Source organism: Rhineura floridana, chromosome 5, assembly GCF_030035675.1.
Source record: "Rhineura floridana isolate rRhiFlo1 chromosome 5, rRhiFlo1.hap2, whole genome shotgun sequence".
NCBI classification, from domain to species: domain Eukaryota; kingdom Metazoa; phylum Chordata; class Lepidosauria; order Squamata; family Rhineuridae; genus Rhineura; species Rhineura floridana.
Genome location: NC_084484.1, coordinates 154,945,925 through 154,962,544, shown reverse-complemented (window position 1 = coordinate 154,962,544; position 16,620 = coordinate 154,945,925). Strand labels below are relative to the sequence as shown.

General features: G+C 43.2%; 1 protein-coding gene across 4 annotated transcripts in view; it reads right to left on the bottom strand.

Moving 5' to 3' along the window:
* The window catches only part of ATP8A2 (ATPase phospholipid transporting 8A2), a 564,338-nt gene that overhangs the window by 408,341 nt on the left and 139,377 nt on the right, over window positions 1–16,620 (bottom strand). For all 4 annotated transcript variants that reach the window (XM_061629581.1, XM_061629578.1, XM_061629580.1 and 1 more), the window contains exon 22: window positions 3,594–3,733. In XM_061629581.1, the coding sequence (XP_061485565.1) occupies window positions 3,594–3,733 (140 nt within the window). The remainder of the gene's footprint in view (window positions 1–3,593; window positions 3,734–16,620) is intronic.

The window sequence follows — 16,620 nt, the reverse complement described above, 5'->3', positions numbered from 1 at the left end:
GTAAGAATGAGTAGTTAGAAGTCAGATTGAGCAACAGCTACTATGTCAGAAATAAGCTCCATTTAGCTCGGTGAGACTTGCTGCCATTTTGAGACCTGAGGGCCCAGCCTTTTATAAATAACATTTGTCAAAATCCATCATGATAGACTTAAGTGCCCTTTGTTTAATGGACTAAATAAATAGCTTGCATTCTGAAAAAGAGGGAAAAGAGAGTTTTCCTATATATTTATAAAAGTTTATATATTCAACCAACATGTGACTTTTTTGCAAAACAGGAATTACACATTTGGCTCCAAATCAAACATGCAACCCATGGAATAATTTAAGAGATTTCCAGTGTATTTTGCAAAGCTGTTTATAAGTGAAGAGACAACACTTTTTAAAAAGCTAGGGGGAAAAGTTGTTTAGTTGTGATGTAAAGGTTGCTAAGATTAAAAAAAATTCAACCACAGGAATACAAAAATTAAGGGACTTAATTGTGATGAAAATCTGTTAACTTTTTAAATGTAAGAGGGAAGAGAAATAGTAACTGATGCATACTTTTATTTATCCAAAGTGGACAGCAGCTAAACAATATTTACAGATTTCCCTGCTTGCTTTCCTGCTGTCCAACCCAAAGTAGTAAATACTAAAAAAAAAATGTAATAATTGCTTAGTGTAAATTGTTATGGCAGCAGAGTATAAGTCTAGCACTAATATCTCAGCATGGATGCCAGGAGCCTGCACCATTCCTCTCTGCAACAAAGGACATTCAGGCAAGAACAAAGAGAGGGATCTCTACCTATTTCTTTAGCCCATTTTTAAAATGTAATATAATGGCCAGCTTTATACTGAGTTCATTACTATTGTTTTCTATCTTGGAACTGTCTTGATAGAGACACCAAATACCACTGAACCCGAGGCGAGGCTCCCCACAAGAAAGCCATATGCCCTGTCTCCAAGCGATGTCGCCTCCATTTTTCCAAAACACTGCAAGAGTGGCCTTGAGTTCCTAATACTGTGGAGCTTTGGGCCAGCTAAGGGCAATAAATGCTTCTCCTAGCAGCAAATAAGCCTGTCCAGTTCTGCACATCTTGCCTTGTTCAGATTGCTGCCATAGCTGATGAGGTGCAAGCAAACTTCATGATCTCTCAAAGCTGTATGCAACAGTCAGAATTGGCTGGTTGGCTACATGCAGGAAGCTTAGAACTTTGGTGCTCAATTGCAAGTCTCCCTAGGTGAGTAGACAAGTAGCATTTAAGACATCTGTTTCTGGCAGCAGCTCTATGAGTAGTGGTTTTATTTCTCTCTTAGCTTTCACCTAGCAGTTCCACAGAGCTTTTCTACACCAAGATCAGCGTTACCTTCTCCTTTCTCTTCAAACATAAAAATATTACAGGCCCAATTCAATAAGACTAGCAATAAGTGCACAGATACAGAGAAACAATGTGACCTGGTTTGCACGTCATGCTATACCAAACCATAACACAGTGTGAACATATGAGCTCCTGGAGAGGAGATAGTGGCTGGTTTGCTTCTCTCTGATTGTTTTGCTGCTGCACCATGCTGAGCTAAGCCATAATTTGGCTTAGCGGGTCATCCAAATGGTTTATCTCTCTCCAGACTACCCATTATTATTATTAATAATAATACTAACAATTAATAATAATAATAATAAATTTTATTTGTTAGTCGCCTATCTGTCCGAATTAACGGACACTCTAGGCGACTAACAGCAAACATAATAAAATACAGTATACAATCAAAAAAGGCACAAGGTGGTCTAAAACATCAATTAATACATTATAAAAACTCATCCACCCCGAGGATTCTGTAGGCCTGCCTGAATAGCCAGGTCTTTAAGTCTCGGCGAAAACCCATCAGGGAGGAGGCATGTCAGAGATCCAAAGGAAGAGAATTCCAGAGAGTGGGGGCCACAACCAAAAATGCCCTCTCTCTGGTCCACACCAGCCTAGCTGTTTTGACTGGTGGGACCGAGAGAAGGTCCTGTGTGGCTGATCTTGTTAGGCGGCCTAATTGGTGATGCTGGAGGCGTTCCTTCAGATAAACTGGGCCAAAACCATATAGGGTTTTAAAGGTCAAAACCAACACCTTGAATTGGGCCCGGTAAACAACTGGTAACCAGTGAAGATCTCTTAACACTGGGGTGATACGATCCCGGCGGCAACAATGTGTGATCAAACGTGCCGCCGCATTCTGTACCAGCTGCAATTTCCGGACCGTTTTCATGGGTAACCCCACATAGAGCGCATTACAGTAGTCTAAGCGAGAGGAGACCAGGGCATGTATCACTCATGGGAGCAGATGCACAGGAAGGTAGGGTCGCAGCCTCCATATCAGATGCAATTGATACCAAGCTGCCCGGCTCACTGCCGAAACCTGAGCCTCCATGGACAGCTGGGAGTCAAGAATGACCCCTAGGCTGCGGACCTGGTCCTTCAGGGGTAATCTCACCCCATTCAGCACCAAGTCGATATCTCCCAGCCTTCTTTTGTCACCCACGAGCAACACCTCGGTCTTGTCAGGGTTCAGCTTCAGTCTGTTCTCGCCCATCCATCCACTTACGGCCTCCAAGCACTTGGACATGGTGTTCACAGCCAACTCTGGTGAGGATTTAAATGAGAGATAGAGCTGAGTGTCATCCGCATACTGGTGACACTGCAGCCCAAAACTCCTGATGATGGCACCCAGCGGCTTTACATAGATGTTGAATAGCATGGGGGAGAGGATAGAACCCTGTGGCACTCCACAATTAAGAGGCCAAGGGCCTGAAACCTCATCCCCCAATGCCACCCGTTGGTACCTGCCTGAGAGATAGGAACGGAACCACTGTAAAACAGTGCCTCCTATTCCCAAACTCTTTAGGCGGTTTACATTTGTTAGTCGTGTTATACAAAAGAAAAAGTCTCAAAGCGACTTAAGAAGATAAAACACAGATAAAACAAGAAGATTTAAAACAATGAATACAAAAATGCATAAAATGCTCATCCAATAACATATTAATAAGTACAAGTCATTCCCGCCCCACTCAAAGATGAGTATCATTACAGGGACCTACTTAATCACCAAAGGCCTGAGTAAATAAAAAGGTCTTAGCCTGGCACCTCAACCATAAGCTATAACCAAGGTTTGTTCTTGCTTTGCAGCTTATGGCTTGTTTGGGGCAGCTAAAGCTCAGGCTTACCTCAGCATGATGCAGCGGCAAAACAACTAGAGAGGAGCAAAGTGGCTGTGATCTCCTCACCAGAGATCTGAGCACTTGCACTAATTCATAGTTTGGCTTAGCAGCATGACTCGCAAACCAGGCCAATCTTATGTTGAAATCCTGCTATATTTCTATGAAGTAATAAAAATTCTGTTGTTTCCATTTCATTAAGAAAACACCCTTATTCCTGCTTATACAGGAAAAAAGTACATGTTTTTTAAATATATATATATATTTGAGAGATCTGAAGTTAACACATCTGAAATGGTTCCAATCAAACAGAATAAATATAATGCTTCGTAAAAGTTTAGTCTATATGCTATCTGTAAGATTTTCAGGTGGGAGAGGATTCGGCTGCAAGCAGCTCAAAATCATGTCTTATAGTTACCTTCTCAATAATCTCATAGCACTCCTCCAGCTTCTGAGTTCTGTCCTTCAAGGTTGTGCTGGCTTCATTATAGATAGTCAGCCAATCGCGGTAAGAGTTTTCCGACAGGTCTGCATACGCAATGCACAGAGTCCTCAAACCTAAAAAAGGAAATGTGGATACTGGTAGGGATGGGGGAAGAAATTTGATCACACTGAAAAGCAAATCTGCCTTATTCACACTTTCCAAAGCAATATGTTGGGGTGGGGAACCTTTTTGGCTCCAGAGACCAGATTTTTATCTGGCCATACCCCACAGGCCAACCTTGAACGGTGGGAGAGGGAATGCAGCTGTCAGCCGCATGATGTTATAATGACACCACATGATTGACCAGTGAGTTGCCCCAACAAAAGCCCTTGCTCTTGCAAAGCCTGTCTTGTGACCCTCCTGTCAAGCTTTGCAATCATTTTTAAACAAGTTTGAACTTTTTTAGCTATATGTGTGCATGGTTTTAATATTGGAAATAGTTTAATCTTATTTTAATGTAGACTTTGTATGTTTTTAATTATATGTATTTTTTATCTGGAAGCCGCCATGAGTTCCAGTTTTGGAAAAATGGCAGGGTATAAATAAATAAATATAATAATAATAATAAATCTCCTCCTCCTCCTCTCCTCCTCCTCCTCCTCTCCTCCTCCCCCTCCCCCTCCTCCCCCTCCCCCTCCTCCCCCTCCTCCTCCCCCTCCTCCCCTCCTCCTCCTCCCCCTCCTCCCCCTCCCCCTCCTCCTCCCCCTCCTCCCCTCCTCCTCCCCTCCTCCTCCTGCTCCTCCGCGGAGCATGCTCAGTAAGGACCGTCAGTGTTCTAAAAGCCTCACAGCTGCTGGGCTTGGCTAATAAGAGGGCCACACCCACACCAGACTTGATTTCACTTGAGACAGTCATGGCTTCCCTCAAAGAATCCTGGGAAGTTTCGTTTGTGAAGGGTGCTGAGAAGAGACTCCTATTCCCCTGAGAGAATGGTTTAACAGTCAGCCACTCTGATTAAAGGTCTGTGAGAGAAACAGGGCGTCTCCTAGCAACTCTCAGCACCCTTCACTAACTACACTTCCCAGGATTCTTTGAGAGAAGCCATGATTGGCTTTGAGCCATGGCTTTGAGAGAAGCCATGATAAATTGTTTTAAATTGTTTTTAAAAGGTGTGTTTTTAAATTTGTATATTTGTTTTTAATGTTTTTAGTTATTGTAAACCGCCCAGAGAGCTTCGGCTATGGGGCGGTATATAAATACACTAAATAAATAGATAAATAAATAATGATTGTCCAAAGTGTAATAGAGGCCTGGTGTGGATGTGGCCAGGGACAGCTTTGTTTTAAATTTGGGTGGGAGGTAGGGTTGCCAGTTTCAGGGCCTGAGACTGATCCTGTATCTTTAGGAGAAGAGAAAGTCAGCCAAGTGCCGGTGTTCTTGCAACAATGTAATGGGAAAAACCACAAGGTGGAATTCTCCCTTCCCCCTGCCCAACTTTGAAAGATACGGAAGACATCTTGGTTGCCAGGCCCAGCCTGGTCAGTTTTACCTATCCTAATCATGATTGCATAGGAGTATATCCAATTCAACTCAATAATCATACAAATGATCAGACTTGCTTTTTCCCTCCTTCCCCTTTCCTCTCCCTTTCTCCTCCCCTCTTCGTTCTTCCACCTTCCCTGTCCACTCCAGCCCTCTGTCCCTCCCCCCCAGTCAGTTTTACCTATCCTAAGCATGATTGCATGGGAGTAAATCCCGCTGAACTCAATAAACATGCAAACGACATCTGTCCTTCTTCTCCCCTCCCGCTCCTGCCTGCTCCCATCCCAGTCCTCCCCTCTGCCTTTCCACCCCTCCCTCCTCCCTTCCCCATCCCCTGTGGTCAGTTTCACCTATCCTAAGCATGGTTGCCGTGTGTGTGTGTGTGTGTGTAAATCCCACTTAACTCAATAAGCATGCAAATGATCAATCCATTCTCAGCAAATTTACACAGGATCCCATTTCTTACCTCCTGGATTAAAAAGCAGGGAAATTCACTAATAGGCAAAAAATCTTGCGGTTTAAGAATGTACCTATAGCCCACAGATATTTCTACCAAACTTTAAAAAGCAGGGAAATTGGGCAGCTATAGTGAATGCACCAGGGGAGCAGGAGACCTGAACTCCTCTCTGAGATATTCTACTGCCCTACAAAGTTGTCAAAATGCAAACACAATTTGGGTTGGTCTTTCACAGTCCAGTCCACTTGCTGTGTAGCTTGGAAGAATTTGGTAATGTGTGCCTCTGAGCATATGGTGAGTGGGGGCAACACCTGTAATCAGCCCAAATAATAGAAAGAAGATATGTCCTGTGCTGATCTTGTTTTAGCAGGGAGGAAGCAACATTATTAAGACAGTTGATATAGTTCAGATGGTCACTTTAAATATGTCTGATTTACTTTGTAATTTTAGTGAAGTTTTCTATAGGAAATCATTTTCTTTTGCTTTTGTTTCTATGAATATGTGAAGTACAGCATCACTTTGCAAAATTTATACTAAAAAAACTCCAAACATAATTGTGGAATAATGGCACTGACTTCTGCAAAATAGTCTCCAGTGGACCTCAGATGTGTCTCAATTTGCACAAGATAAAACAGTGGAAGGTGAAATATATTCTAGCAAAATGCTAGGTGTGCTCTATGTTTTTAAATTATCATGAACACCTTGCCTTAAATAAAGTGGTTTAAACATAGCAGGCTGAAAACATGCATCCTCTTTTTTCCAACAACTAGAGTCATTGCTAAAGTAGCAGCATATTGTAATCAGTCTGATTTTACATTAAACTGCAGTTTCAGGTCCAACTGTTAATGCACCCAAAATAGAAATAGACCACAACCTCCAGTTTGAAACAAAAAAGGCTATCTTCACCATCATATGACATTGACCAATAAAAAGGCTTTGGAATTAATAAAAATAAATTTGACACAGATTTCTAGGATGAATAATGAGGGAAATAAAATGTTCTAGTTTAGATTCTCTGTAGAAACATTAGTAACACAGGAAAGAAGCAAAGTAAGAAGAACACCAACAAACATACAAAAATATAATTATCCATCTTTGGAGATGGCAGGTGTTGCCACCACTCACCATATGCTCAGAGACACATGTTACCAAATTCTTCCAAGCTACACAGCAAGTGGATTGGACTGTGAAAGGCCAACCCAAATTGTGTTTGCATTTTGACCAATTTGTAGGGCAGTACAATATCTCAGAGAGGAGTTCAGGTCTCCTGCTCCCCTGGTGCATTCACTATAGCTGCCCAATTTCCCTGCTTTTTAAAGTTTGGTAGAAATATCTGTGGGCTATAGGTACATTCTTAAACCGCAAGTTTTTTTGCCTATTAGTGAATATTGTATTAATGTTTGCAGTATTGTTGTATACATACACTTCTGAATTATTTATTTATTTATTGTAATAATTGTTTTAATGCTTTGCCTGTGTCTCCTTTTGGTGTGCATGCAAAAAGCCTGGTTTGTTACTGCATAATAAACTGATCTGAACTGAACTGGATAATAATATATTATTATAATTAATAGTAATGCCTACTCAAAAGTAAGTCCCATTGAATTCAATGGGGCTTGCTCCCTGGTAAACGTCAGTTTGGATTACAGCCTAAGACTGCAATCCAATACATGTCAACTCAGAAGTAAGCTCCATTGCGTTCAATGGGATTTACTCCCAGGTAAGTGTGTATTGGATTGCAGCCTAAGGTAGCATCTTCTTTTGTTACTCTTGGGGAAACTCAAAGATGTTCAGCAGGGTGTACTTGTTCAATGAGGACAAATCGTTGTGAATTTCTGAGTGCAATCGGTGACTTATAAAAACAACAGACTGCCTTATCTGATGAAGCTAGTTAAGAGTCTCAGGTATCCCAACACAACAGTTTCAGAAACTGACATGAGAGAACAGTTCTGCTTCTCATATATAACTTTAACACCTCCATGTAGGGTTGCCTGGCTCAGGGCCTGAGACTGATCCTGTATCTTTAGGAGAAGAGAAAGGCAGCCACGTGCAGGTGTTCTTGCAATACTGTAATGGGAAAACCCACAAGGTGGAATTTTCTCTTCCTCCTGCACAACTTCTAAAGATACAGAAGACCTCTTGGTTGCCAGGCCCAGCCTCCAAGAGGTCTTCTGTATCTTTAAAAGTTGTGCAGGGAGAAGGGAGAATTCCACCTTGTGGGTTTTCCCATTACAATGTTGCAAGAACACCTGCACTTGGCTGACTTTCTCTTCTCCTAAAGATACAGGATCAGTCTCAGGCCCTGAATCTGGCAACCCTACCTCCATGCAGCATTCAGTTTTAGAAATAAATTACTCACTTTACTATAACATTTTAAAATTAAATTGTTAAGTCACAGAACCATGACATGAGGCAGGTGAATAGCTTCACATTAATGGTCCGACTGCGATAAGCGTAAAACTCAGTATTTCTGTTTAATGGACACATGTAATTTGCACCAATGTTGACACGAGTTAACCACATACAATAATCTGAAGAACAGGCCCCTTTGGAATATGCACAACATGATTTTTATGGGACTGCTGACAGAATTTAGCATAAATAAAAATAATGATTTCTTCTCTGGAACAAGTCAGCCAGAGCAATGAGAGAGTAAGCCATATAAAACAGAAAGACGGTATTATTGAGGATGTGAGAGTTCCCAGGGGGAAAAGGGGGAGGGGATGGGGAGACTTTCAGGCATGGGAAGAAATATGTTTTTTGCTGCAATTTGGTACCATAAAAGGTTGCTACATAAAGGGATAATCATGAGGGACTGGAATGCAAAAGTAGGGAACAGAGAGCAACTAGGAATTGTGGGGAAATGGGGCTTGGGAGATAGAAATGAAGTAGGAGAAAGACTTATTGAATTCTGTGAAGCTGATAATTTGTTTCTTGCAAACACATTTTTTTAAACATGGACATCACCAAATGGTCAATACAGTATAGGAATCAAACTGATTATATAATTGGAAGCAGAATATGGAGAAGCTCCAAAATTTCTGTGAAAACAAGATCAGGAGCAGACTGCGGTACTGATCATGAACTGGTCATATTGAAAATCAGAATAAAGCCAAAGAAGAACAACAAAGCAATCATAATGCCAAAATATAATTTAAATAACATCCCAGAAGAATATAAAGATCAAATAAGGAACAGGTTTGAGGCTTTAAACTTAGTTGACAGAGAACCAGAAGAACTTTGGAGTGAAGACAGAGACATTATCAGGGAAGAATGCAAAAAGACAATACCTCTAGTTAAAAAGAGAGAAGGACCTCAGTGGATGACTGAAGAAACTCTTAAAATGGTTAAAGAGAAAAGGAAAGCAAAAGGAGATAGAAACACGGTTAGAACCCTAAATGCAACAATACAGTGATTAGTACGTAGAGACAAAGAGAACTATTACAATAGTTATTGTATAGAAATAGGACAACAAAAAGGGTAGAACAAGAGCCCTATTCCAAAAGATTAGAGAAATTAAAGGAAAATTTAAACCACGAATAGGGATGTTGAATAATCAACAGGGGAACACACTGACAGACCGAGATGAAATAAAAGTAAGATGGAAGCAATACACTGAAGAACTCTATAAAAGAGATGCAAGGATGACAATGAGGTGGATTTCGATCAATACTGAACAAGTCTGATTGCCATTTTCCCTAGACAGGGGGTCATGTAGACAACAGAGAATAGTGCTGTTGTAGTGAAAATGTGCCAAGGACACTGATATTGCAGGAATGAAGGGAGGACGGATGGAACAGGGGGCAGAGCATCATTGTAGCATTGTAACATAGAATAATGCAATGTAACTGTTGCCATGATTGTGACGGAGGTAAAGGTATATAACTGTCTGTAACTAACCACCATTTTGAGGAAGAGAGTTGAGTCCTGTACTCTACTCTGGCTAAGCACTTAGCTAAATAAACAACCTTAAAACAGGCTTTGACTTCATTATTAAGTCTCCTCAAAAAGAACTCAGTCATAAATTCCACGACAATCTTGGTGTTAGCAGTGGGATGTGAGGATCTCCTGTCTGGGTCAACCCGAAGGGGGAAGGTCGGAGCAGCGGTTTGTGCACATTCTGAGAGGTAAGAGGACCTCGTTTTGATCAAATCCTCCCGCTTAGCTCCCACCTCCAACCCCGGGACTCCTGGACGGGCGGTAAGAATTTCCCATAGTTTATCGAAGCCCCTGCGTTAAGGTCCTTCCCCGGTTACACCAACACTCATGACTAAAGGGTAAGCAGTCCCACAGTCTCTGGTTTGGGTGTTAGGATAGGTTTGGAGGATGTCCTAATGAGCTGTGAATGAAACTGATACTGTTCCAACTTTTCCTCTCTGTCTGCTGGGGACGCCTGGCTTTTCTGAACTGCTCTCTTCCACCGCTTGATCAGTTTCAGCTCCGGACAAAACATGGGTGGAGGTGTGTCTTGTCCTGATGAGAAAAAACCCTGGGGTACATGTGCCGAAATTATGGTACCCGTTTGGGTCCAAAAAAACTGCTCAAATGCTGGTGAAGCTGACTCACTGGTGGAGTGAGTGCCCCTCCAACCGGCCTGAGCTTCAAATCCCAGAAACGGCACTTTTGACATGGACAAGCTCACCTATTTATGGGGAAAACTGGAGAAAACAAAGCCTAGGCATATAGATTTCTGGGTCCTGTGGAAAGAGGAGGCAGAACACAGGAAACGGAAATCTATAGTAACAAGTCTTCAAGATTCTAACAAAAAGTTAAAAGCACAACTGGAGGGAAAAAAAGAAAATCGAGAAAGAAAAGGAACAAGAAAAAAATGCATGCCAACGCCCCTTGCTGCCTCTGTACCCAAGCTTGCTAGCCACCGCCCCTTTGCCGCCCTATAACGAGGTACTAGAAGATATTTTGGATATTTTGGGCCCCAACGGCTGGGAATGCTCAGCCTCAAGCTCAGGCAAGTGCTATTTTACAGTCAGAGCAGACACCACCTCTCCCAGCTTGAGCGGGTGCCATTTTAACCTCTGGAATACCCAAACGCTCTACAGAGAAGAAACACACACCCCCACCTGAACTTACTAGAGAAGAATGGCCACTGTCTCCTGAGGAATTAACATTTAAGGAGCAGTTTCCCCATCTTGTTGGTGCAAGAGTTACAAACAGGTTAAAAGCAAAGTTTGAAATTGTAGCTACATCCATAGACAGCCGCGCCTGCCCCATTTGCCAAATAAAGTTGAAAAAAGACAGTGATGGAGGATTTACCTCTATCCAGTTTAATCCGGAAAACTTCCCTGGGTGCTTTCCCCAAGTTCAGTCAGCCGGCATGTATCTGCTTCGCCAATACCCCCCACTCCCCCATCGACTACAGGCAAACAAATTATTTTTGTGCATGTTCCCTGGACAACTGCGGATCTCATGAACTGGTTCAATATCTTCCCGAAACTCAGGGAGGCTCCCAATGAATTTAAAGAAAAGCTGGAAGCAATCATTAGTGTTTACAATCCAACTTGGGCTGACATGAACCAGCTGCTCTCTGGACTCCTGTCCCCAGAACAAAAAATCAGCCCTGATAGCCCAAATGGGAGTAGGAGAGGACAATGAGGGTCTTCCATGGAAGTCTGAGGATCCCAGACATACCACGCAAGCTGAGAGAATGCTCTTAGCCAATTTGCACACCCGCACCCAGCTAGTTAATAAAAGAAACAGCTAGAAGTCGAGAAATCGCTCTGCCCTTCCCTGTTAACCCTTCCTTGGCTCCCCACCGCATTCTTGCAGCAGTAGTGTTCAAGAGGACGATCTTCAAGACAACTGGGCTCCCTACACTCCATCACCCCTGCAGTTGTTTCCAGAGGAACAGTTCCAAAAAAGGGGAAAAAATTTAAGCATGCTCAACTTTTAACCTGATGTTGTCTCAATAAACTAATTTCTCCACCTCTGATGCTACCATTCCTCTTACAGTTGCTGGCCAGCCACAGCATTTCTCATAGACTCTTATGCTTCCAGGTCCACAGTTCATCAAGCTGACCTGTCTCATCCACCATCAGGAGAAATAGTGACTGAGTTTGAAGTAGGAGGTCAACTAGCAACCTTTTCAGCTGCTCCACTCACATATGACCATATCTTTCCCAGTTCTGTCAATTTCTGTGTAAATTGCACAATACTGTTATTGCAGCTCTGATGGGTACATTTGGATCTTCCCTTTTCTAATCCTCATGATTGTTCCTTCTAAAGCTACAGAGGCCCTCCCTTGGAATGATGTGGGAAAGCTGCTAGCGGTGGAACCAATCGAGATTCGGTGTCCACCTGATAAACCTTACCCATCAGTAAAGCAATACACTCTCTCAGCTGAAGCAATTGAGGACATCCAGCCTGTGATTGCCTCACTGCTACAGCAAGGTATTCTTGTATGTAATGTGCTTCCCTGTAATAGGAAAAAGCCGCTTCATAGGTTTTTGGGAGCGGCTAAATACTAGGCATTGGATCCCAAACTTTGCAGCCTATTGAATGAAAGGCAGAATGTGAGGCTTCCTTTGTGGATTTAAGAAAGGCTGTGGCCCAGACTTCTGTTATGTTAAACCTTTTTTCTTTTGCCATGAGTCTCAGGGTTCTGCTGCAGAAGTACTCTGTCGGCCTGGTGGCTAAAGGATACCCTCCTTGGAGTACAGCTTTGCTTGTCCAGAAGTCTGAGGACTTGGTGCAAGGACGTTCCCTCGCTGTGTTGGTTCCCCATTCTGTGCATTCTCTCCTGCTGCACAGAAAAACTCAGTTCCTTTCTTCTCAGTGTCAAACTTCCTATGGAACTGTTAGTGTTCATGTACCTCACAACATTTCTTACTTCAGCTAGTTCACTTTGGGAGGTGGATAGCTTTCCTTATTTACAAGGATATGATGACAATGGAACTATTCTGCTTACCCCTCCTAACAACTCTGTCCCCCTCTCAACCCTGCTTCCCTTCCACCCCTTCCTTCTGATGGAGAATCTCATTCAATCTCTCCTCAAGATTGTTTGCAGGTCATTGAACATCTCTCCACCCCTCGCCCCGACCTTCATGACGTTCCTCTGGATAACCCTGAGCTTATCCTTTTCACAGATGGCTCCTGCTTCAGAGATGACACAGGAGTTCTCAGAATTGGCTATGCTGTGTGCTCTCCACATGAAGTCCTAGAAACCTTTTCTCTGCCAACTCTCCAGTCTGCCCAAGCTGCAGAGCTCGTGGCTCTACAGAGAGCCTTCATTCTGGCATTCAGTTGCTCTGCTAATATCTATACAGACTCTTCTTATGCTTTCAAAACCTGTCATTTTGTGGGTCAAATTTGGTCACACAGAGGATTCTTGACTTCAGCTGGCACACAAATTTCTCATTCACTTATGTCTGCTTTACTGTCTGCTCTTCAACTTCCTAATTCTATTGCTCTCATGCACTGCTCTGCCCACACCACTGCTACTGATCCTGTTAGCCGTGGCAACCGCATGGCGGATGCTGCTGCTAAGGCTGCTGCTCTTAGTGCACCTCCTTCTCCCCACCTTCCTTCTCAATTGATTCTCCTCCCCTCATCTGTTCCTGAACTACCAGAACTCGCTTTGCTTCAGAAAGCTGCCCCAGAGCATGAAAAAGATATTTGGGTCTGCTTTGGCTGTCGCTTACATCCTGACTCTGTCTGGAGGAATGTCTCAGGCCGCTTTGTAGCCCCACAAGCACTTCTTTTCCCTCTTGCTCAGGCGACTCACCACTCTTCTCTCCTGAGCAAAGGGGGGATGCTATTGCAAATTTCGACTCTCTGGTTTGCTCCTAAGATTACGCCTGTTCTGGCCCAAGTGGCATCCACTTGTTCAGTATGTTTAAAACACAATGCCGGCAAACCAGAACGTCCCCTTACTGGCACCACTCCTTGGGCCTATGGATCATTTCAGCATGTTCAATTGGACTTCATAGAAGTGCCAAAATGCCAGAACTACAGCTATGTATTGGTCATCATCTGTCATTTTTCTGGTTGGGTAGAAGCATTTCCATCACGACACGCAGATGCTGCAGCTGTCTCCAAGGCACTGCTTAAACACATCATCCCCCGATTTGGCTTACCTCTCCAATTGGATTCTGATCAAGGTACTCACTTTACAGCTAAAGTGGTACAACAGCTTTGCCATGCCTTAGACATTAACCCAGCCCAGCCCAATTACAGTCTTTATTGGAGGGTCACAAAGAACTTCTGGTCTACTGCACTAATCTTCCCAAAATGTTGAGAACTCTTTCCTCCCAGGTCCAGGAAGCCGCTCCTGTCCTGCTAGATGTGCCTGCTCATCGGTTCCAACCTGGTGATTGGATCCTGGTTCATGAATTTTGGAGAAAAGATTGCCTTCAGTCTCGATGGTCGGGTCCTTTTCAGATACTCCTGACGACATTTACCGCACTGCACATCGCTGAGAGGACAGCTTGGATACACGCATCCCATTGTCGAAAGGCCCAGCTGCCAGGCGAGAGTGAGAGAGGCCAGCTGGATCCTGACGGGACACCAGGAGGAAAGACCAAGAGAAAGGAGTCCCTTCCTAAGGACCACCATCCCTACCATCTGTGGAGAGGCCCTCGCGCTGCCAGAGGACTTCGTGAGTGACATCCTATCTACCTGGGAGAAGTTAGGACTACGAAACCGAAGAGTGTCTGAGAAGACAAGACAAATAACATCTATCCATTCTAGAGCCAATGAGGTGCAACCCCTTCAGCAGATCAGCTCCCCAGATAGACTTTGAGCTTATTGAAGTAGCACGTAGCCCATTGGACTCTTTTGGACCTTCTCACACCGAGGTGGGGAGGCCAGTGACTTGCATTGCTGTTTGCTTGCTATTTCTTATAATCACAATTATAATATGGCTCCTGCGGGAGTTAGGCTTGCTTTCCTAATATTGTATAGCCTCCTTTTTACAGGACATCCTGATTGGAGTAGGAACACATATCTAAGGCTAATGGTCGATCTCGCTAGAGGGATGAACAAGAGTACTTGCTGGATCTGTATGCATACCCCAACTTACGAAAAGGAAGGTATCCCACTGGTAGGAATACCTCTGAATGCAACTGGTCTTATCTCAGATGAATGATGAGTCTCTGAAAAGTCTCGATACTACTCAGTATGTAGCCCTGTCTGGATGGACAAAAGGTGAACTTTGTTTAAAGTTCATGGGAGAAACATTCATTGGTAGCAGCCAATGTGAATGGGTCCTTCATCGAGCCAAAGGTAAATGGAGTCTCAGTAACTCCACTGGGCCAATTATGAGGAACAGGCGGAGGGTAATGGAACCATTGTGTATGGCTCTCGGGCACCAGTGGCTCTCATATTACAATGAAACCTGTACTCAAGAAGAAGCCACCATAGCCATGCTTATGTATGGCGAGGAAGGGGTGAGACAAGATAGATTTGCTCACATCCTTCCTCCCTTAATGGGAACAACACATAGTTATTGGTGGATCTGTGGATAAGGATTGGAAGAAATTACCTATTCATGCAAAAGGAACTTGTTATATTGGACTTCTAGCCCCTGGAATCAGGATTGTGGACACCTTTCCTAAGGGTCTGATATGAAATTATCGAAGGGTAGCCCCAAGTCATAAAATCCTGGAAGCTTATAAAGATCTTAAAGCTCCAGGTGAGTCCTGGCTACGAGGTATCTTCCCCTTTTATGGGGCAGGGGCAAACCATTTAGATATCTTAAGAATTTGTACTCTGCTGGAGAACTTCACGAATGAAACTGCTGATGCCCTTTCTATGATTAACACTGAACTTAAACAAGTCCGACAGTTTGTCTTACAAAACCGCATAACGTTGGACTATCTTTTGACATCGCAAGGCAGAGTCTGAGGTCTTATTGGCCCAGAATGCTGCACCTACATTGTTGACAGCTCTGTAAATATCACCGGATCTATTGAGAACATTCACCTAATTCACCTATTAGCATCTAAGGTGCCACCTCTGGGTGGCAATGGAGTCCAGGGGATTGGTTCAGTGGCCTAAGAGGCTGGATAAAATCAATCCTCTTAGGACTATTGTTGGGTATGTTGTTCCTCTTTGCCATGTATATCTTGGTTAATTGTGTATTGTTTTGTTTAAAGAGTACCATGCAAAAGACCACCCAAATGTTAACACCGGCTGAAGTGAAACAAATGTATTTGGAATTTGATAGACAACGGATGGAGGAGAAAGAGAAAGTGTTATCTATCATGCAAATTGGGATGGGACTCGAAAGGAGTCCCATAGGGGGGAGTGAGGTGGATTTCGATCAATACTGAACAAGTCTGATTGCCATTTTCCCTAGACAGGGGGTCACGTAGACAACAGAGAATACTGCTGTTGTAGTGAAAATGTGCCAAGGACACTGATATTGCAGGAATGAAGGGAGGACGGATGGAACAGGGGGCAGAGCATCATTGTAGCATTGTAACATAGAATAATGCAATGTAACTGTTGCCATGATTGTGACGGAGGTAAAGGTATATAACTGTCTGTAACTAACCACCATTTTGAGGAAGAGAGTTGAGTCCTGTACTCTACTCTGGCTAAGCGCTTAGCTAAATAAACAACCTTAAAACAGGCTTTGGCTTCATTATTAAGTCTCCTCAAAAAGAACTCAGTCGTAAATTCCACGACAACAGATTCATTCATGGAGGAACCGTATGATGAAGAACCAGAAATTTTAGAATGTGAGGTGAAAGCTGCTCTTAATACTTGGAAGAAACAAATCACCAGGAACAGATGGCATACCAATAGAATTGTTGCAAGCTACTGAGACTGAATCTGTCCAAATTTTGACAAAACTTTGTCAAGAAATATGGAAAACTAAACAATGGCCCACAGACTGGAAGTGTTCAATATACATCCCTATTCCAAAGAAAGGGGATCCCAGGGAATGCAGTAATTATGAAACTATTGCCTTAATATTTCATGCAAGTAAAGTAATGCTCAAGATTCTACAACAAAGGCTCTTACCATATATGGAGCAAGAAATGCTGGATGTCCAAGCTGGAT